Below are 23,345 nucleotides of genomic sequence, written 5' to 3'. Positions count from 1 at the left end.
TTTTTGGAGATTTCTGTTTTGAAAGCTCAAACATGACAGAAATCTCCCCCACTGTGGAGTCAGTGATGTTGCTCAGCACCTGAAGCAGTGCAGCTCCTCCACCAGGAGCTCTGTCATGTATTTCTCTCTGAGCTTCTCCTGGATGGAGAGAGCCTTCTCCTCCCTGATGGAGGGGGAGAAGAAGAGAAGTCCAAATTGACATTGTACATCGATTGTAGGGAGACCTTTAAAACAATTATTTTAGGATGTTATACTCTGCATGCAAGATGATAAACTACAAAACTTTGACTTCCATGTGATCAAAAGTGATGGTGAGTTTGTGATAGATAGGTGCTAAAAAGGTCTACACTATTAATAATATAGATATTACTGATATTTTTGTTAATGTAAGAGATGAGATCAGAGGGAGAGGTAGAATGCCTTCCTTAGAGGCACTTTGATGGGGGGTCTGGGTAGTTGCACTACTGTAATAAGTCTTGATTTTTGGTGTTTTATCCTCAATTGCATTGTTTCTTAGGCATGGGCAGTAAGGTGCATGTGCACTGACTTACGAACGACCAACTAAATAAAATTAAATTTAAAAAATGAAAATAATATAACAATCGAGCATTTAATCGCTAACTTATTCACAGTGGTGTTACCTCGGTTACAGTAATGGCTCGTCATTATTTACATCATGAATCAAACCCCTCTGAAAAATCGACCGGAACTTCCGCTAAGTTGAAACGGAAGTAGGTACGTGGCCGCTTCAGCTGACATTCTGCATGATGGCGACAGGGGTTCAGAGCGGCGACCTCGACAATGGCACTTCTAGCCGGCTCGAAGTCTCTATCGACGGCCTCACCCTCAGCCCCGACCCGGAGGGAGAGCAGGGGCAGGTGGGCGAACCGGACCCCGAGCCTGCGGGACCGGAGCCCGACGCACCGGGTGCCGCCGGAGCGGATGATGGGGAGGAAGGCGAGACTGCCAAATCAACGATAGAGAAGAAATGGGGCTTTCCCTTACAAGAGCTTTACGGAATGGCCCTTAAATTTTTTAAAGGTATCTTACATTTGCTATCACAGTGGGGGTTAGCGAGCTTTTGAATTGTGCGGTAGATTAAAACAGAAATGACTCGTTAGCTGACGTTGGGATGGCTAGCAGTTAGCTAGCAGTCTGCTAGCTGCTGTCACCACAGGGCTCCTGTTGTCATGCAAGCTGCAGTGAGGTTACTAGCTAGCAGTTAGCTAATGGAGCCAACAGTGCTAACAAACTACCAGCCGGTTGTCACAGAGCTACAACATTTGCCTTTTACCTGCGGTTAGCCAGACAGTATAGAGGTGTCAGCCCCGCTGCTTACCCTGAACACGTAGCCCGGTCTGCCTGATGCTATTTCGGGTTTAACCAGACTAACTTGACCTGTCATGAGTCAAGAAGTCGTGTGACTAGCCCATGTAGATAGAGTAATTCAGCAAGTTAACGCTGAGGGAATGGGGCTTTCCTCGAGCTTTACGTTGGCAGAAACACACCCATTTGCTGTCACTCCTTGTCCTGTTGGCCGCACTTGAAAGGAGTGTGTACGTATGTTGGTTAGCAAACACTGATTTGTTCCAGCTCTTAATAGTGGCTGGCATGTTCCTGCGGCAGCTGCAGCTCTCAAGGAATCAAATGGCTCACTTGACCAGCAGGGCTTATCTCCCATTTCGATACTATTGCAGTACTTGTTTGCCAATTCGATGTGTATTGCAATTCTTAAGTATTGTGATTCGACTTTATGATTTTTGTGCTTTGAATTCTCCACGAGTTTGTGGATGTAAAGTTTCATGAAGCTGTGATTATCCTAAAGGTCACAATTGGTCATTTTATATGGTGAGGTCAGTCTCTCTACAATGAAATGGCTATTATGGGGACTAACATCATCACACATGAATCAAATTGTGCACAAGAGTCTGGGCTTTCCAGTCAAACACAGTTTTATGCAACTCCAAGACTGTTTAGCCTCCATTATGCACAAATACGTTCTTTTACAATAGGCCAGAAGAACACATTTGTACTTGTATTTGTATGTAGCATAAGGTAAGCATGTCTGCAAAGGGGAGACCCGTGGGTGTCAATAGAACCCATTTTCATTCAGATATCTGGAGGTCAGAGGTCAAGGAACCCTCTTGAATATGACCATACCAGATTTTCCCTCATCAAGATTTAGCCAAACTTTGGAGCAGTATTTTGCTGACAACCAATATCGCTGCTTTACTAAATCAATTCAGTAATAAAAAATCAAGGATGCTTAAGTGAATAGATTTTTTTCCCCACCAATATTGATCAGAGTTTTCCACAGGTTGGAAATGTCCTTGTCCCTTAGAAACAGTGAGAACAGTTTGTCCAGTGGAAGCCAATAGAGGCAGCTTGCCAGTCTTTGTCTGCCACACATTTTTGCATCTTCATTTTTAGAGTTGTCAAAAAGTTACCAACTAGTTTTTATTTTCACAAGGAGGCTCTGTGGGATTGAGTGCAGTGGTGTTCTGTCCTGTTTGGTGTGTCATCAAATGAGAGGCATGAAGTGATACTCACAGAGGGCTTGAGATATTGATTTTGATCGGTTTCTATACACTAACCAGCTTTTTCTTCTTCTGTGGCTGGCTGCTGATATTGTGACAGCACACCACAGATGCCTCTATGTACAGGAAACACAGCATAAGCAGACGTGCATGCCAGCCCCAGCTCTTCTCCTTCAGAATGGTTTACAGTGCTCTACAAGGCCAGGCTTTGCTGTGCTCTTAGGGTTTATTTACTACTATCCTGTGTTTTATGATCTAATTGCTTTTTATCATTCCACTCCCATGCTTCCGCTACTCTTACTAAGGAAAGAAAGAAACAGTGCAAGTGAATAATTTGTGATTTGCATGCATACAGACTGATAGGCCAGTCCACATAGAAAGTCTGTGCTGGTAGTGTTGTTTCAGACACTAAGCAAATCTAAAGCAGCACAACCAAAGTGTAGCAATAACTCAGATCTGAATTAGTTGCCTTGTCAAGGAGACCTCAAGGAAGTTTGCTAGGTAACTAGTGTGCCTTCCTTGTCTTGCCTAGGAGGTTGCACTCAGTGGTCACTTTGCAAACGTGTGTGACATCAGTCAGTCATTTTGAATGTTTACCATTTTTATTGGCTTTATTTTAAGAGCAGAGCACTTAAGATGACTTTGGCGTGTGTAGACAGATTCTGGGTCTGGTGGCCTCCCTGCACTGTGTTGTTTTGTGCTTTGGGTTTGTAGTTGACACATCTTCTCATCTCATTCCCTGTTGTTTGAAGAGAAACATCTCACGGTGATTGCCGTTTAATTTCATGGAGTGTGTGTGCTTACATTTTTCCTGTGGACAAAGGGCAAAAGAAAAAGTGTAGTTCTTATATTTCCCGATGCCTGAGAACAAGAATATAAAACCTTGTATGCTACTAATGTTGCGGCTTGCATATTGTACACACAGAAAAAGGCAACTCTCTGCAATATTGTCTTGCAGATCTTTTTTTTTTTTTTTTTTTATTTAACTTAAGCATATGGGCGGCAGGTAGAAATGAATGTGTTTCTGCACTAAGCTGTTATAAGCATTTGTCTCACCTCTGCCAAGTGTAAATACCCAGATGCCTCCATTCACGCCATCAGTCAGTCAATCAACAACACACTGACGATAAACACTGACCAGTTATCAGGCTGATAGAGGGCTGTGGTGCAGAGCCTTAAATTAACACATCAAATATAATTCCATGCAGAAAATACCATGGGACACCGGGCCCAAATATGAATCAACAAAATTAGGGGGATATGTTTATTGCTTTAGAATTAGGGGTGGTAATGGCAGCCAACCATTAAGCGGTATTATTATTGTTGTTGTTGTTATCAATATTTTACATATTTAAGGTTCTCCTGCATCACCACCATGTATGAGACTGATAACTGGTCAGTGTTATAATCACTGCACTGATGATTGACTGACTGATGGATGGAGTTGAGTCATCTGGGTGTTTTCTGTGGAAGTCAGCAGAGGTGAAACAAATGCTGATGATGGCTCAATGCTAAAGTGTGTCCGTTTTAACCGGTCACCCACATGCTTTAAAGCAAAACAAACTTTGTTAGAGTAAAAGAATGAATGCATTTTATTTGCATGTCTTGTCTTACAACCCATCCCTTACATGACTATAAAACTCGCCACAAATACACAGTGCAACCAGAGTGTGGAGTGTTGGTTTGTGTAGTTACCTGGGTGCAGTATAAGTCCACATGATGGTTAAATGTCCTCATTAGTTGCTCCATGCTCCCCTGGACGGCTATTCAAGAATTCTCTTTCTGTCTCTCCCCTCACTTCCATAGTGTGGTAAAACACGTCTCAAAATAACACTTAAAGTTTAGAAATGTATGCCAACAAATCAGGATGCTTTTTGCCACGCAGTGGAAGTGAATGGAGAGATAGAAATACAGTGTTCTGGATTAGCAGACCAAGGGAGTTCAGAGCAACTTGCATATTCACAGCAAGACATGAGAACAATCAGTGCAGAATATCTCCATGCTCCCGTTTCAGATAAAGACGGCAAGGCCTTCCACCCGACCTACGAGGAGAAGCTTCGACTGGTGGCTCTGCACAAACAGGTGTTACTGGGCCCTTATAACCCTGACGCCTCGCCGGAGGTGGGCTTTTTTGATGTCCTGGGCAATGACCGCAGGTAACCTGAGTTGACAGCTCACTGTGTGTGTGTGTGTGTGTGTGTGTGTGTGTGTGTGTGTGTGTGTCTGTGCGCGTGACCTTTGATCTCTGGCAGGCATTCCAGAATTAGTGCTCTGCTTTGTTTCAGTGAGCAGGAAGCGGTGCAGAGAAAAGCTTTCACCCTGTTGCTCATTCATTAACTCCCTCACTCTCTCACACACAGACGCATCCCCGCCTGTCCATTTAGTGAACTGTTGATACAGCCCATTTAACTCTTAGAGAGGGGGAGGGTACTTCTGGCTCTCATTTCAGAAGACAAGCAAACCTTTAGCCTGTAGTACTGCCAAATGCCCAAATTGATCTTTGTATTAGTTTAACTTGTGCACATATTTTTTGCACATAACTAATTTCAAGCACAGCGTATTCATGAAAAATGATCTTTGATTGTCAGTATCAAGTTTAGTGAATTTCTCCAATGTTATGCTTTAAATCATTGGCTTATAATGTGAAAGATAATCGTTACAGATAATAGGGTTTCCTGCAGCAGACTTTTGGTGTGGGGCTAATGTTTTTTGATGTGAAACTGTCCCCTAGCAGACAAAATGGCCCTATAGTTACCGTGACAACAGGATACATATTTGAAAAAAAGGTAGTTTTCATAATGCATTCAATGTCACAATTTGCATCTTAAATTACCCAAAAGTTGGTAAAACCACATCCTTGGTTACAGTGGACTTAAGGTGCAGCGTAAGTGCTAACTGTGCAACTGAACAAAGAAAAGACCTAAGTTTGAAACAGACTAGTTTCAATGTAGGATTTAGTGTCGACTTTACTCCAATACTGGCATTCACACATGTACTTAGCTGGTGCAACAGGCTGCAGGTGATATCACCACAGGGTTAACAGGATGCCTTCTTACAGGGTGACAAGTTTGTACCATCCTACTTCTTGTGACACAAAACTGCCTCTTCTGATTGGTCTCACATTTCTGGAAGAATGTCTTGAACAGCACAAACTCATCGAATCCAATTCAGAGCGGAAAGGCATGCTCTCAATCTTTATTTATATACTTTTTTTGTATGAAGTCAACAGACATGCTTGGCTTTTCTGGCGACTCTGGTACACAATGAACATGACTTCACAAGCTGGACTTAGCACGATCTAAACAGAAAACAGCAAGGCTGGGGGAAGGCAAATTAGAGCTGCATTTGATTTTTTTGGTTAGCTTTGTATCTTTTTTTTTTTTTTTTAATTTATAATTATAGTGTTTTACTTAAATAATACTTTTCATGTCAGCAAACAATAAAGGACAGCTGCTTGATTGTCAGTAGACTGTCAGCTAATTATGTTGTTGCTTAGCGACAGTAACTCAACATCAAAGCAGGCTGCTCTGCTTTGTAGCCTAAATATGCGGGGTATCATTTTCCTATTTGAAAAAATTCTTTGGGGGAAAAAAAAATCATTGGATGGAATCTAACATAAAGCTGAGCCCGGATGTGCCCAGCTCCCTCTCTTGTCTGTCTTCACCCCCAGCCTCACTCTTGTCTGTCTGTAGGAAAGAGTGGGCGTCTCTGGGCAGTATGGAGAAGGAGGAGGCCATGGTGGAGTTCGTCAAGCTGCTTAACAAGTGCTGTAACCTCTTCGCACCCTATGTCACCTCACACAAAATCGAGAAGGAAGAGCAAGAGAGGAAACGGTAAGGTGTCTGGCTACAGCTCCCCGAGGAAGATGTCCTGGCTACTGTGTCTAAAAACAGACACAGGTTCAGTTTGTCCTATATGCAGCTGGCAAAGCAGTGAAACAGCATTTAGTTTGGGTGGTCGGGTTATGTCTAGAGTTATAATGCCTTTCTTGGAAGCAGTAGAGTGAACTGTGATACAGTTTTTTATGGCAACCTTTCTGGCATCATGTTTTACTGACAGAAGTTTTAGGGTCCTTTGTAGTACACATCTTTTATCTGCATCCGTTTCTTTTTGCATCATTCTCCAGGAGAGAGGAGGAGGAGCGTCAGCGGCGGGAAGAGGAGGAGAGGGAACGACAGAGGCAGGAGGAGGAGAGGCGGAGGCGCGAGGAAGAGGAGAGGTTGAAGAGGGAGGAAGAGGAAAGGAGGCAGGCCGAAGAGGAGAGGCTACGAGTTGAGCAGCAGAAGTATGTGTGTGTGTCTGTGTGTGTCTTTTGTTGTATATACACATTTGGTGAAGGTAAGGAGATGCTCTTGGACCAGCCTCTTGCTCCGCTCCCTCAAAGTCTTAATATAATGTAACGTAATACATTATCGATTCCTGTAGAGAAATTATTTTTTCACCCCAACATCATCTACACTGCAGCACCTCACTTCTTGTCCCTTCTCTCTTTTCCTCTACCCTATTTTCACCCACACTGCCTCCATTCCCCAACACTCCTCCTTCATCCTCTAAGACAACAGATCATGGCAGCGCTGAACGCCCAGACAGCAGTGCAGTTCCAGCAGTATGCTGCACAGCAGTATCCCAACAGCCCAGAGCAGCAGATGGGCCTCATCCGTCAGCTCCAGGAGCAGCACTACCAGCAGTACATGCAGCAGCTCTACCAGGTCCAGCTGGCCCAGCAGCAGGTAGGGCCACACTGACAGGATGGAGGAGAGCCATTCATACATGTAGGACTGCATTGCACAGTTGATCATGTGTTATGATCGTTAATTAAACAATTAATAATCATAGGTACTTGGCATAATGGAAACATTGAGACATTCCATTACATTTCAGACATGTACTTTAACTGAAAATGATAAGATCAGAGTAGGTAAAGTTCAAGATCAGGTGAAGGGCAACTACCAGTGAAGAAGATATTATTGTGTATTTTCTGGCAGAATTACTACTATCTTAAAAAAGCATCTCTTTGCGAAACTCTGTTTGCCAGTGATGTAGTGTCATTAGAGCGCACATTCCTCCACAGTAGCCATTTTTAAACCCCTCCTGTCCAGCATCACATTTCCTTTGTTTCCCCTGAGTGGAAAAAATGTCTAGCATTAGACTGGAGCTATGGGAGTCCATCTACATCAAACGCATAAGTCAAGCGCTTGCATTTGTGTATGCATTCCTTGCATAGACTGTGTGACGGGTCAAATAAAAAAAAAAAAAAAACATCCATTATATAAAAGCATCTCTAAATCCATTCACACAGTCATTCTGTGCAGAAAATTACAGTGCATGCCTGTCAGCTGGCATATTTCTATGACTACTGACTATTGATTAATTTCACTGGTAAAATCTTTGGTATGTGCCAAAAAAGTAACTGTTGGATACTGTTTAAGATATTAATGTAAGATGTAAAAAGAACACTAACTTCCCCCGTACTCCTGCAGTCCAACATGCATGCAAAAGTCTTATGCTAGCATAAGAAGTCTAGCGTTCCAGTTCTTTCCTCATGCAGCATGGCTTTAAACAACTGATTTTGAATATTTAGCCTATTGGTTTTAATTAACCATTTTACACATTTCATACATTTTAATATTACACTTCACATGCAAAATCAGTTGTGTTGTCCTTTAAGATGCCAGGTTCAGATACTGTGGAAGAGCTTGGGAAAAGAAAAATTCTATATATTTTGTAGCTATAATGTTAAATATGCAAATATTACTGGTATGGTCCTATTTTGTAGCTATAATGTTAAATATGCAAATATTACTGGTATGGTCCTTTAGGTTATCCCTTTGTCCTAGTTTACTTGGTCTTGAGTGTGTGGTGTCTCCCGCTCTCTACAGGCAGCCTTACAGAAGCAGCAAGAGGACGCAGTGGTGCAGGCCACCCTGGAGGCTAGCAGCTGCAGCAGCGGTGAACCTGGCCCTGCCTTGGTCTCGGCAGCAGCACCGTTATGTGCATCGTTGCCTCCCGCTGGCGAGGAAGTCCCCACAGTGAATGGAGGCCAGTCGGACTCTTACTCAGAAAGCATGGAGCGGGAGCCGGAACCCGAGCCAGCAGAGGAGGTCTCAGAGAATGGGCCCTTACTAGGTTGGTGGGCCAGAGATGGATGGATGTCATATAAAGACTTAGAAACCCACATGTACACGTATGCAATTGTACTTGAGCGACTGTTGACTTCACGCAGGAACCATCTATATTATGCGGTGTTGTGTAACTATTCGCTTGGCAGCAGGGGGACAAAGCTCTGTGTCACACAAACAAAGCTTTGTGCCAAACCAGAAACTCTATCCTTATGTGCTGTGTCCTTGGTGATGTGACCTGGAGGACAGGGAGGAGACGAGCTGGGACAAGTGATACATGATAGTCTCCTCCCAGCCTGCTGACTTGTTTAGGTATCGTCCGTCCACCCACTTTTTGCTTACAGATGAGGGAGCGCTCATACCAGAAATAAACGCAGGCCCTGATTCCAAATCACAGACAAGCATCTTTTACCAAACTAAATTCAACTTTACAGGGGAAGAGAAATAAGATTATGTCTTTGCAAAGGGAAAGTTTTGGCATGGTTCACATGTGCAGGCACACACACACACACAGCATAGACAGGTGGTGTAATTGCCTGTTAGCAAAAAATCTTTCTATCTAGTAGGAACCCTGCACTAGCACCATGAAGACATATCTTTAATCCTTAATATTTTCCTCACTGTATTATCTTTTTTTATCTCAACGTTATTCTTTGCTGCAGTGACCCAATTTCCACTCAGGGATCAAAGAAGTTCAGAATATTAACATAGATTATGAAACCTTTCCTGTGTGCTGTTAACAGCAGACTCCCCGCCGGTGATAGCTGCTCCCTCCATGTGGACGCGGCCGCAGATTAAGGACTTCAAGGAGAAAATCCGACAGGACGCAGACAGTGTGATCACAGTGGGTCGTGGCGAGGTGGTGACTGTGCGCGTGCCCACCCACGAGGAAGGCTCCTACCTGTTCTGGGAGTTCGCCACCGACTACTATGACATCGGCTTCGGGGTCTTCTTCGAATGGACGGACGCAGCCTCTGCCTCTGTCAGCGTGCACGTGTCGGAGTCCAGCGATGAGGACGAGGATGATGAAGGTGAGGTGATAATGCACAAGCTGGTCTAGTAACTGACTTGGTGCATGCAGCGTATAAAGAGTTTGTGTTGCTACATTGCACGGCCTTTACAGAACATCGGTCGAGCTCCATTCAACTTATTGTGTTGAGTTCTTCATATGTGTTTAAGTTAAAAAAAAAAAATGGAATTCTGAGGTAGTTCAGCTTCTTCAAGCCAAGTTGTGATACAAGCTCAACTGAGGCCCAAACTGAGCAGCATTAGACTGGTGTAAAGATGAACAGGTTACTCCCCAAGTGATTTGTAATGGACTAATGTAGTTGGACTAATCCAGGCCTGCTGCTGATGCAGTATTTTATGAGATAAAGGTCTTCAAGTAAAAGCCAAACATCAAGCCATATGGCCAGAGTTGTCAGTCTTGAGCCCCTTCACACTACAGGATAGTCTGCGTCAACCATCAGATCAGAGTCCAGAGCCAAGCGTCAAATCAGTCATAGAATCCATGTTCAAATTGTGTTCAAAGTGGTTTCTAGAGATTTAAACACAAGAAGTCACATCACTGATCTGATATTAAAATATAATTTTAACCCTCGTAAAGCCTTAAGGGGTCAAGACGACCTGAGCGTCTGCGAGTCTTTTTTCCGGGGTGCACCCATGCCTCGTGCTTGGCTCCGTGGCGGTGGTCGCGGCCTCCAGCGCTCCCCCATGCCCCCGGAGCGCCCGGACCCCCCGGCCTCGGCCCCCCCGGCCTCGGCCCCGAATGTGCCACAGGACCCCGGAAAAAAGACTCGTGGACGCTCGGGTCATTTTGACCCTTAAGGCTTTTTAATATTATAAATATAGTTTTCTTGTATTTTTTTTTTTTTTTTTTTCAAATCTTTAGGGTTTTTTTTTTAAAGTGTTTTTTTTAGTATTATTTTCTTTTTCTTTTTCTTTGTCTTTTTTTTTTTTTTTTTTTTTTACTAGTGTTTCCCATGGTTTTAAATGAAATTGAGTGAATTTGCTCAGGTTTCAGTGGGTTCCTTTTACAAAGAAAGCATTATTATTTTAACATGCTGTTTTGATCTCACCTGTTTAAATCTTTGTTAGTGTCCAAGATTGGCATCTACACCATTAAACACAAACAAACTTGGGCCTATCTTTATTTATCAAGGTTCCCAAGGCGAAATTATTTCAGATGGCTCATTGAAAGTCACCTTGGGGGTCCAGAACATGAGGGGAAAAAAAAAATGAAAATCCCTGACTTAGGTCTTCCTATGACAGTGTATCTACAAAGGGACAGTTCTTCAGTTGACAGGTGTATAGTATGTCACATAATGTGTCCTGACTGCACTGAGTATGTCACTTTTCTTCCTGCATCTAAAGTGCTAATATGGTATTGTGTAACACTCTTTAAAGAGTGCACTTGGCAAATAGAAGCGATTCTGCTTTCCATGAGTTTATAATGGTGTAATGATATGGGTGTGTTATTAATACAGTGCTGCAGTTCTTAATGATTAAGCCCTGTTTGGATTAATATGGTGGCTAGGTTCCCTGCAACTGTTGATATGTGTTCTTTAAGAAAATATAATGTAGCTATTAGAAAATGTGTTGAGAGACTCACTGGTCTTAGCTGTGTGTCTCCCCTGCTTTCCTCCATAACATCTTGTATCACTCTGTGCTGCCCACCCACAGGTGACCCCCCTAGTGAGGAGGAGAAGGCCAAGAAGGAGGCAGGCAAGCCTCAGGTGGACGAGATCGTGCCGGTGTACCGGCGGGACTGTCATGAGGAGGTGTACGCCGGCAGCCACCAGTACCCCGGCCGCGGTGTCTACCTGCTCAAGTTTGACAACTCCTATTCACTCTGGCGCTCCAAGAGTGTTTACTACAGAGTCTACTACACCAGATAAGCCTGAACACAGACACAGGGGGAGCCAAGGAGTGTGTGTGTGTGTGTGTGTGTGTGTGTGTGTGTACGTGTGTATGAGTGACTGGGTAAGTAAGTGTATGCGTGTGAAGGAGAAGGTGATTCCAGGTCTATTCTGGACAAAAACCACCAGAGGGCGGCAAAGAGACACATCTAGAGCCCTACAGCGGAGACTGGACTTCTATATATGTATGTGTGAATGTATGTATGTGTTTGTCCCAGGATACACCCATGCTAGAGCCTGTCATGAGCCCTTGGAAGGAGAGAGTGTATCCCTATAGTGTATTCACCACCTGTCCTTGCTGCGCTCACATAGAGACCAAACTGTAGGACTTTGCTCTCATAATTGTATTTTACTACTTTTCACCCTGTGTTCTTCTGTGACACCATAATAACTCCCCCTGCCCGTATTTTCCACTGTGGCCTTTCCGGCTGCTTCTGCCCTGAGTGATGCTTTCATAATCTTGAGCTGATGCCCAGTCAGTCCAGCGCAAGCTGAAGTTATAGTGGTTTGTGTGTCCCACAAGAACAGAGATACTCTAATGTTGAAGAATCGAATATTACAGATGCACTACAGAACACTTTGCCTTTGCTCCACAGAGGCTCTGGGTGTCTGAGAGGCCTCGGTCACACACAAACACATACAGAACACCAGTGTACACAAAGTTAGTCACCCTCCTATTTGTAAAACAGTCACCCCACCTTCTCTTCTTTACCCGCTGTGCATATATGCAAATCTGAGAGGACTGCATCTCTAGAAGCAGCCCTTTCTCTTACTAGTGGGCAGAAACCGTCTGTTTATCTAGCACATCTCACGCCTGATGCAGTGCTCTCAGATGGACTTAAAGGACCATGCCGGTGATTTTGCATGTTTCTGGAATGTATAACCGTCACGTTTCTATTTTTTTTCTCCCAAAGCAAGCAGTCGTATTTCAGAATTCTATGATTTTTCCTACTTTTATCCAGTTTCCATTCACTCCACTATAATATGAAAATGAACTTTTAGAGACTTCAAACTTTCTTCACACCAGTATTCTATTACCGCAATGAAGTCGTCCACATTAGTTTTCCTGAAAGCAGCAGCACTGTTGTGTTTTGCTGGCTGCTGATTGAATGGAGTGAAATGGTCCCTCAGCCAGGAAACAGTCTCCAGAAAAATGTTTGCTTTCCACAGCAAGTTATCAATTCTGTGTTTTATGAATGGTGATGACGATCTTAGCAACAGTAGCCGAACATTACAAGGTGCCCCCTCTGGGTTTGCAGAATGGCTTGTTGCAATGTAAAATGTAACGACATTGTACTAAATAGCCCAAACATTCAAAATCACTGGTATGGTTAATACCAAGTGCACATTAGTAGGTTACTGGAGTTTACTGACAGATTACGAAGGTTGGACAGTATGGCATTTTACAGTTTAGGGTGGGCTTCAGTGAAGTGTAAAGGAGAGAGTACACAAAATAACATGTACATGGGAAAGTATGACTTAGGGCCCTCTGGCCTTACAAAGTCAAGCATTGCAGTTTGGGATACAGGATAAGAAATAAGATTGTGTCTGAAAACAGAATTTACCAATAAATATTTATTTTTTCCCCTTTTTTCTTAGAATAGATATCATTTTTGTGTCTGTACAATGCCATTTCAGTTTATTTCATCTCCTTCTTGAGGGCTGTGCCTCTAGTTTTCCATGTTTCCTACATGATCATCAAGAGGCAGAGACTGATCATTAAGAGGATGATTGCATCAAGTCATCAACCCCCCATCAGTTATCAAGCTTTCAAAGAAGAGAGGCTGTTTGAAAGTAATCTTGCCAGAGGTTCTGCTGTTAGTCACTGTGTGTGGTGTCTGTCATTTGAGGGTCACGTCACTGTTACATCTCTGCAGTTCTCAGACACTGAAACACTGTTATCCAAAATGCACAGTATTGCTGTTCCCTTTTCTTTCTTCATCATATACAGTTACTCAGTTTGACATCATAAATATGGTATCGTGAATAAACTGAGATGACTTACTCGTGTCTTGGGTGACGTGGTTACTGACTAACTCTGTTGCGACATCTAAGTGCATATAAAAGCTGGATTTTCAACTTTTTTTTTTTTTTTTTTGGCTTTTTTTTTTTGGCTTTTTTTCCCCCTTTGCCACAGTTTTTTTTTTACATTCTGTTCCCTCACCTCACATTGCATTTGCATGCCTTGTGTGTCACTTGTCCAACATCTACCACCTATGTGCATTGTCAGCAATGCTGTATGAACTGTATCCTGTCTACTTGTGAAGGATGGATGTTGAATGAGGTATTGTTCTTGTTTTTTTGGGGTTTGGTTCTTTTCAGTGTGTGTGTCAGACATTTGTGTTCACTTTATCACACTGACTGAGCTGATTATTGTACATTTTTGTTATGTGTATATGCAACCTAAGTTTAAAGACATAGGCTGAGTAACTTGCATCTGATCTCAAACCAAATTAATCCTCCAGTGTCCTGGCTGAGTGTCAGTCGGTTAAAGCATATGAATCCTCTTATTCATACAATGATTTGTGTAACAAAACATCACTACCTATGGTATAGCCATGCCATTAAGTTCAAGAATTACCCACTATTGTTTGATGTGTGATGTTCATTTTTCTGAAGTACTTATTGATCACCAGTGGTGTTGAGATGATGTGTTCAAGCCTTGTATGTAAATAATTCTATAAATGAGTTTATGTATGGGTTTCTAGATGTGGAAGAAGGCCATGGGTTTGAGAATCAATGCACTGTAAAGTATGGTGAATGAAATATATGTACATTTTACCCCAAATGAAAGTCCAAAACTCTTTAGGAAATGTAAAAGTGAAAAAACTCTATTGACATGACAGAAAAGCTCATCTTTTTGTATTGCTTTGACTTGTTTGGATCTCTTATGAGTTGGAAGATCTTTTTGGGCTTATATTTAATCTTGATTAAACTTATGTTCATCTCTAGAGCTGGGTAGTTTGTCTAAGTTTTTTTTTTCCTTCCCATTTTCATTTTTCTTATTTCACACTGTGATAGTTAAAGGTTGAAGCCTGCACAAAGTCACTTTACTGCAAAGTTACCTCCACAAAAAAGTACAAAAAAAAAGAAAAAGGGGAAAAAATAACCATAGTAATCCAACAAAATTACCTCTAAAACTACCCTGAAAAGACCAGAAAATTCATTTTTTAAATAAGAGAAAAATGAACAAAAACGAGTTTTTGAAAAATCCAAGAAAATAATGTATAGTATTTATAAAAAAAAAAAAAACTAAACAAAACATAAAGCTATATAAGTGTTGCAAATTTTAAAACTACTGAAAATTGAATAATATAAGAATATTACAGAAAAAAAAAACTCTACAAAAAAAGATAATTTGTTCAGAGGGTGAAAGAAAACTCCTCATGATGATAGGCCTCTGGAATTTAAAGTGTTAATGTTTTGTTTCATTAAATCTTCACCTCCATCCCAAAGAAAAGGAGGATTCCTGTGGTCGCTCATCTTTGACCTTTTGGCTTGCACCTCGTCCTTGAACTCACCGAGGGCAGCGCCGCCTTCATTTTGGCTTGCTGAGGACAAAGAGATCAAAATGAAATCTGAAAGACTGGGCCGGTGTCAGATGCGTGAAGCCACCACAGATGAACTTGAAACAACAGAACGTCCTTGGCATGACTGTTTTTTTTTTTCCCTCATGTGGCCAATGTGTCATCCACATGCTGTTTTCCTGTTAAACACATTTTGTGCTGAAGGAAGGAAAAAGTGCGGATATTACTCTTATTCAGAAGACAATCTGCCTCGGCTGGCTTGTTTTTCAGAATATGTATAGGATGTTACAAAACAGAAAGCAGCGGTCAGGAGGGCGGCTGTGTCAGCTCTTCCACAGTATCTGCACCTGGTATCTTAAAGGACCACACCATTGATTTTGCATGTGTAGTGTAATATGAAAACGTATACTCTAAATGTTTCTACTAATCTCCTGGACACAAACAGTCATATTTTAGAACTCCCATATTATTTTTTCTCCCTTTTATGCAGCCATTGGTTTCCATTCATTCCACTATGATATGAAAATGAACTTTCACAGATTTCAAACTTTCTTCACAGCAGTATTCCATCATCGTAATAAAGTCCAAATTAGTTTTCCTAAAAGCAGCAGAACTGTTGTGTTTTGGTGACTTTTGATTGGGTGCAGTGACATGGTCTCTCTGCCAAGGAAAATAGTCCCCAGGGAAATGTTTGCTTTAAAACGTGGCTATTTCAACCAAAAATTCATAATTGAAATTTAAAGGACTGTGATTACATGTTGTAAAATCTTTAGTACCCCTCAATGATTTGCAAAACAGTTGACTGCAATGTAAAATGTGGGTAAATTATAGTTAAGAGGGCAAACATTCACAGCCACTGGTGTGTAGGTACAGTTGGTCTATTTTTCTGTTGATACACCAACAGACTGTAAAACAAATGCACAGCTTTTTGCCACCAAACAAGAAAAAAACTGAAATACAGTATGTCAACTTTTGGGAGCTGGTTGGCTTCAATCCATTTGTCACTTGGACTCAACATAGAGAAAAGACATTTCTTATTGACTCAGGATGGTGAATTTAAAAGGAGCCAGTTATATTACATAAATAACAAGAAAACCTCATCTGGATTTGGAAAAGCTGACATTTAGTTCTGTCATGATATTTTTTTTTTATTTATTTATTTATTTATTTTTATGCCAGAGGATGAAACCTATTACAAGACCCTGGAATTCCCACAGTCCCTGGCCTGACAAGAACTGCCTTCATGCCTTTAAGTTAATCAGACATGTTGACTTGATTTTCTTTTCAAACTATTAATACTGTAAATGGGTAATAAAGTAAACTCTGGGATTTTCTTGATTCAGTGTCTTCTTGAAATCGGAGAAAGTTTAGGATGGCTACTTTTTAAGGATTTAAATTTTGAATCCTGACTGCTGGTCACACACCTGAGTGTGTGATCCACTGCCTAAGTGTTTAAATTGTGGCGCTTGTTGTATCCAAACTTTGGTCTAATAAAATGAATTAATGACCATCCTTCATGACGTTTTAGTATGTTTCTATCACAAATAACCCCCCAAGATAGTTGACAGCTTTTTGAAACTTGTGATGTTCTTACATGAATGGCACAGAGAAATAAAAGGCCGTCATGGGACTCTCATAGTACCGCTTTGAACCAGTAGGGGTTGTGCTACGGTGATTATAGAAAAATGTGGCAAATATTGATGACTGCAGCCTGTGGAGGATGGAGCTGCATGGCCAACCCCACCATTACTAACAGCACATTTTTATTAAGTTTATTTAGTAGGTTAGATGTAGTAATTTTGTGCATGGTGGCATGGCTGAGGTCAGGGCAAGCAATCTGGAGTGGGTTGTCATTGCATTACTGACATGTTGCCGCTCCTCGACAGATAGATGGAAAAATGAGTCAGTATCTGAAAACAATGCAACAAGCCGTAGCACTACTGGCTCTGTGCTCCACCACAGTGCATCAGAGTGCTGACCAGAGCTGGATGAACATTCACGCTCAGCCCACAACTTAACATACACACCAACAAGGTGATCAAACCCCAAGGTGGAGGTCTGTGAAAAATAAGGCTCTTCATAGCCCATTTATGTGTAAAAGGGCCGTGAACAAACCATGTAAAATAAATTAATAAATAATAGGAATAGAGGACTGGCTTGTTTTAGGTTGTTAGAGGGAACTTCACAGTGTATTCATTCACACTACTTGTGCGCTGTCTCATGCTTGGTGTAGTGAGTGTTTTGGCATTCATCGGCACCTCACTGATGAAACTACAGTTGAGATAGCCACTCTGCTTTGTTGGGTTCACTAAACCAAAGACGAAGCAGAGCACCTTTAAAGAGTGACTCGACCCTAAATCACGTTAGGCAGACCATTTCTGCTGCACTGCCCTCTAAAGGTTGAAAATCTCAGGCATGCTGCAGCTCTGGCCACACCCAATTCGTGAGCTGACAGCAGGTATTTTTAGCAGCTGTTCATGGCAAAGTACCTGCGGCTACATCACTGAGAAGGTTTCGGCCCCTAAAGGCCACTCAAAGAGTTGTCAGTCTTTAAGATTCAAAGTGAATTTCATGCTTCATTTTTTTCACAGGGTCTCTGAGACTCTGGACGTGGCCATGAACATTAAAGAGACCCAAAGAGAACCAGCATCTACTGGAAATCCATGTACAATCAAGTACTTGATATATTAATTCAATTTAACTATAAAGCAAGCCAAAAGTTCCTTCCAAGCATACTCTGCTGCAGTCAGCCCAGCACTGACTAGATGTTTGAGGGGAAAAGCAAAATACAATTGGCTCTTAAAGGAAGAACCAAAAATCACTGTTTATATAATCAGATCTATATGAGGGATGGATGTTATAAAAAAAATGTTATTATTTTTTGAATAAAATGTAATTCAATGAAATATTCATTGTAAAAGTAATCTTGCTTCTACCAATTACCTTGATTAAATGTATGATGCTTTTTGATTCTGTTAGTTTTAAGTAGATACATTGCGATTAGAAGTGGGGCGAGCTTTTATTTTGGCCTGGCTCTTCCATGACACCAGTTTCACCTACCTGTCAGTCATAGGTCAAACAATTGCACTCCAACTGGCCCGAATCCTTCACTTCAAACCAAAAACTAAGTCATTTAAATTTATTACAGACGTGGTTATTATTACATAAACACATCACATTACAGTCATGTAAAAATTTGTTGTTTAGTTGGATTACGCACCCCTACCTCGCCAGCAAATGTGATTGTTTGACCCAAGAAATTCAACCGCATAGAGATGACTTCAGATTCTCAGCAGCATGATTTCCACACCCAGTGACAACAATCAAAACCATTTTGATGAAAAACTGCACCTTTTAGTCAATCATCCCTTTATAAAAAAAAACTCCAGCTTTTACAAGAAATATATTTCTTGCACTATTCCATGTTTAGCGTGTGTGAAAAAAGTTTGTGAAATATTTTAACTTTATATTAAATGTGAAATGTGAAATAAAATGAAAATAAATGAATCAGATGCAGGTCTGACTCTTCAGTGAGACTCTGAGCAGCTCAGCCCTGCAGGCACAGCTGAATCCAATCCAGCCTGATCCAGGACATTGGACTTGCAGGCCTGGAAGCTTCTGGAAAAGTCCCGGCTCAGTTTCAAGGACAAGTCACCTGCAGGAAATGAGTCCTGCACAGAAAACTCACCTCTGCTGTCTTTTTAAAGCCTGTCCACATTTTGCTCCAAGATTTTATCTAGACTTTTCTTGTGCTTTGTAAAGAGCTGCATTTTGTGTGCGCCAGTGTTCATTTGTTTTGTGTGAACAGCTTCCCGGTTCCTGTCAGTCTCTGGATGAAAAGATCAGACGATACATTTCTGAGAGGAAAGACATTCAGTTAAATCCCCATGTAAACAAAGTCAAAATCCCCATGTAAACAGAGTCAGACAGTCAGACGGCAAACACAGACTGGAGTTGGGATAAAACAAAAACATCCCCAATTCATACAAAATAAATAAATGCATATGAATATATCTCAACACAAAAGACTCGTTCATGTTGCATGTGTTGTAAACATGTAGAAATGCCTGCTCTGAGCCAATATGATTATGCTGTTAAAAATACAACCACTATCAAAACCACTTCAAGCAGAACTGACACTAAATACAAAACGACCAAATCTGCATGGAAAACTACACTGGGACTGAATTACAAAATAAAAGTCATTAAAAATCCCACATAAAGATTGATTATTGTATAGATTTTCTATATACTATGTGATTTAATACATGAATAAATAAGACAAATAAATCTTTGGTCTACCCCTGTGGGCCCAATAGGCAGCCTGAGACAGAGTTAAGAATAATATATGTAAAATGTATGAAATTAATGAAGAAAGCATGCCTTTTACAGAAATTAGGTAAGGGACCTATCACAAGTGAACCATGGAGCATCAGTGGAACTTTACGGTGCAATTTATGGCATTTGTGTGTGTCTGTGTGTGTGTGTCTGTGTGCGTGTCAGGATACTACATTTTTAAGCAGTATTTTTTGTATGTCAGTAAACTCAGTTTACAGTACTTTCTAGCATAGATGGGATTATTATTTGCCTTAAATTAAACAGGCTTGTTTAAATTAAGACTGGATTCATTTCATATTGTGGAGAACAAGGCAAATCTGAATGAAAATACAGACACCTCCAGTCACGACAGCAAAGTAAAATGTTTTATTTAAGTATTTTGTCACACTTTTATGTCATGCCACTTTTGATTTAGACATTCTTGCTTTTTTATGTCACAGTATTGGTTAATATTTCTTTTGTGGGTGTTTTTTTTCCATATTATATTTTTATTTTGTATTATTGAGATCAGTATGAATGTCTTATTTTGGAGCTGCTTCTATGTAAAAAAGCACCAGTATTGGTATCATGTGTGCATGCATTTCACTCACTTGCTAAGTAACCTTCCAGCCATTGCCACACAGAGCCACATAGCACAACAGAAATTTGATAACTTCTAGTCATTTGTGGAATGAAGTGGGGTGGGGGTGGGGGTGATTGCACAAACAACAGGGTAGTTCACAGGAAATGTGTTTAATATCACATAAACATAATTCCTGGCAGCATCCTGGCAGGCATCACGGAAGCGTTGAAACTGTTGTGTTCACCTCCATCTACACCAGGGGGCACATTAGGGCCGGCACAGACACGGCTTGCCAGCTGGACATAGGAGTAAACCACTAAATTCAAAACAATCTCGCACTGAACTTGTGGCTTGTATTGTGTTACTGAACTGGGAAACCAGGGCCGGGAGTTTGCTCTTAGGAATTCAAAGAGCAGCAGGAATGCTGCCGGATGGTGGACACTGGCCCCGGAGAAGCATGCCTTGGACAAACACACCGATGATAAATCAGACACAAGTGTCGAGAAAATCTGTCGTCCAGCGTTATTTTAAAGGCTATGAGCCACCTCGTTCATTGACACGTCCTACTTTTATCCCTGTGGCCAGCTGCTCCCTCAACCCATTATAAAACACATAGTTCCGGTCCGGCGTTGTGATTGGTCCACGGAGTCACATTCAAAGCCACCACTGAGACAGTAGACACCTGTGATCTTGTAACGACTCACTGCAATATCAATGCGCTGAGGGAAAACAATTAGACAACAAACACTTCAGTAACGCCATTTCTGAAAAACTTCAGCGGATTAAAATAACCCAGCCACTAATATCGGGTAATTATTCCTGAAAAGAAAATAACTGTCGAACATTTGCATTTACTGTCTTTTTATTTTGATGGTCCCGTCACACCGTCTTTAGTAACCACAAAAACCAAAGCTAACCGCAAGCTTCCGTGGCTCGCTGCATAAGCTAACATTTAATGGTTTCAAATATTATTTCCAAAACTTTTTTTTTAAATTCACGGACCCCCAAATGCGAATTAATAATAAGATTCTGCCATAGTGTCAGGCTATATTAGGAGGGAGGGTGCAGTGAGTTATTCTCACGTCGTTCCCTTCCACGGTGAAAATAAAATGGCATTTTTGACAGAAAAAGCTGCGCCCTTTGAAATTCAAACCCAATTCAAACTCCGTAACCTATCGGGGAAGCCACCCTGGGACCCATTTCCACTGAGTTAAAAACGTAAGCGTACATTAGAGGAGAAATCCAGTCCTGGTTTTCCATGAGCCACTCCACTGTGTGCTAAGGGAGGCAGGTAAACTTTCATCCCTTCCAACATATCTGCATATCTGGCTCCGGGTCCACTTTCTACAGGTGGTTGTCCTTTTGTCCGGGTTTTAACTTGTACTTTCCCCTACTTTTCTTCAGTTTTTTTTCCTTTTCTCCCCAGCCTGCACTCTCTCTGGCTGGATTTGAATAGACTTTGGGAGGCAACGTCTCTCCAGTATACAGCAAAAAACTCCCATGCTTTGAAAAACAAAAAAATATGGCGGGATGGAAGGATTATGCAGCCTCGCAAACAATACCAGCAGCAGAACAGGACTGCGTCTTGGATTTGTTTTAACGCGTTAGGGTTGTGAGTGTGATTAAAAGTGTTTTCTGTCCCACTGGAGCTGGTTACAATTAAATAAATATGCCCTTTCACCAGAGGACCATTGAGCCGCGGCGTGTTGGGAGGATATCGGCGAGGGATGGCTGGACACCGGTGGAGGAAACCGGGAGACGCAAGTTGCGAAAACCCGTTTTATTCTCATCTCTGGACGAGGTTAGCTGTCACGTAATGACCAACATAATTCACCAACTTTCCGACCTTTCTCGGCATGCCAGCGACATATTCCTGGGGATAGAGATGGAGGCAGGGATGGTGTTCAGAAGATCCTGCAGGATTCAAGGACGCCTGGAAAGTCTGCAGAATGAAGTCCGCAAGTTCGATCCCAAGAAAATCAAAATCCGTAAGTTTGCAGTGCACTTGATTCACACTTCAGTGAATTATGTTCTAGCTGCCTTGCCATGCCAAAGACAGACAGTGTGAGAGCTTATCCCCTGCCAAAAAGAACAATATGCTGTAATGCATTTTAGGACAGTCTCCAGAATCACAGCAAAGCTACAGGTTCCGACAGGAATAAATAAGTTATACTATAGAAGTCACTAAAGGCATTATGAAGCCTCTATTGAGTACCACAGACTATAGGCATAGTAATGTAATGGGAGATAAAAAGGGCTTTATAAGATCAATGTTGAGTACTGCAGGCACAGTTGTTTAACAGAGGAATAGTAGAATTCTGTTATTTATTTATTTATTTATTTTCCATTTTGGAAGTTACTGATTTGGTATTATTGTTTAGGTGATCTATTACTGTGGGTCTTGCCTGTTGTATCATAACAGTCAGTGTTTTGATGAGCTGTTGGACAGATCCAAGGTGGCTGTCACAGATTGTTGAAAGAAAGTGGAGGGAGTGACCGGTGTCTCCTAAACACATGGCTATGTTTGTCTTGGATTCGGATTTATGTTAATAAGCGTGTTGAGTCCTGTCAGAGATGATGGATTTCCCCCCCCTGTGCATTGACCATCTGTGTGAAGGGCTTCAAAGGACATTGCAATCACAGGGAGGCATCGCAGCCCTCTCCATTTCTTGGTGCTTTTTATATGTGTGTAATTGAAGTTTGTCAACTTGAAAGTCAATGGAAAATCAATTCCCTTTGCTGCAGTGCTGACTTGTATTGTTTGGTTGTTTGTTTTCTCCTCCTGTAGCCTCACACTCAACAGTTACATATTGACCCAGACTTTGACTCATACAGATGAAGGGCTATTAGATAGGCTTGTCATTTATGAACCTTCAGGAAAGCCATTCTTTGGTTTCATATCTGCTTGATATGGGCAGATAGAGCAACTTTGAACCACTGCTTCCTATTTAACAGGCTGCTTTGTGCTTTCGTTTGCAAATAGTTAGGGGATCATATTCTCTGTTGACTTCCTTCTGTGGCTCCATTGTTTATCTAATTTGCCTCTAAAATGTGTTGCAAAGTAGGATTCAGAAGACGAGCCCAAATTCCGCTGAAGAGGGTTTACACTTGCAACACAGGAGGTCTGACTCATCACTCTTTTGTCCCTTTGCTGTCTTGTTTCATATCTTTTTACCTGCCTCTTTACTCTCTTGGCTTTTGCTATGACTCTTCTCTCTCTTTTGCCAGTTGGCAGTTGCCAGACACAAGTGAATGTGATGTATGATGAGCAATGGATAGGACACACACACACACACACACACACACACACACACACACACACACACACACACACACACACACAC

At 41.6% G+C, this 23,345-nt stretch overlaps 2 protein-coding genes across 3 annotated transcripts in view; both read left to right on the top strand.

Moving 5' to 3' along the window:
- The first annotated feature begins 741 nt into the window (after positions 1-741).
- Positions 742-14,527, top strand: acbd3 (acyl-Coenzyme A binding domain containing 3). Its single transcript, XM_030047235.1, has 8 exons — positions 742-1,041; positions 4,552-4,693; positions 6,230-6,370; positions 6,664-6,822; positions 7,093-7,267; positions 8,417-8,663; positions 9,400-9,687; positions 11,339-14,527. The coding sequence occupies exons 1-8, from the start codon at positions 765-767 to the stop codon at positions 11,551-11,553; spliced, it is 1,644 nt and encodes a 547-aa protein (XP_029903095.1). The 5' UTR covers positions 742-764; the 3' UTR covers positions 11,554-14,527.
- Positions 14,528-20,758: 6,231 nt separating this feature from the next.
- nhsl1b (NHS-like 1b) overlaps positions 20,759-23,345 on the top strand; it is a 133,517-nt gene continuing 130,930 nt past the window's right edge. Inside the window, exons 1-2 of one of the 2 annotated variants that reach the window (XM_030046941.1) lie at positions 20,759-20,810; positions 21,686-21,989. In XM_030046941.1, the coding sequence (XP_029902801.1) occupies positions 21,818-21,989 (172 nt within the window). In that variant the 5' untranslated portion in view covers positions 20,759-20,810; positions 21,686-21,817. Of the gene's footprint in view, positions 20,811-21,471; positions 21,990-23,345 lie in introns of those variants that run through there. The other variant, XM_030046940.1, reaches the window with a different exon arrangement.

This window comes from Myripristis murdjan, chromosome 24 (assembly GCF_902150065.1).
Source record: "Myripristis murdjan chromosome 24, fMyrMur1.1, whole genome shotgun sequence".
NCBI lineage: Eukaryota > Metazoa > Chordata > Actinopteri > Holocentriformes > Holocentridae > Myripristis > Myripristis murdjan.
The sequence above is the reverse complement of the archived record's forward strand: the minus strand, read 5'-3'. Positions and strand labels throughout refer to the sequence as shown.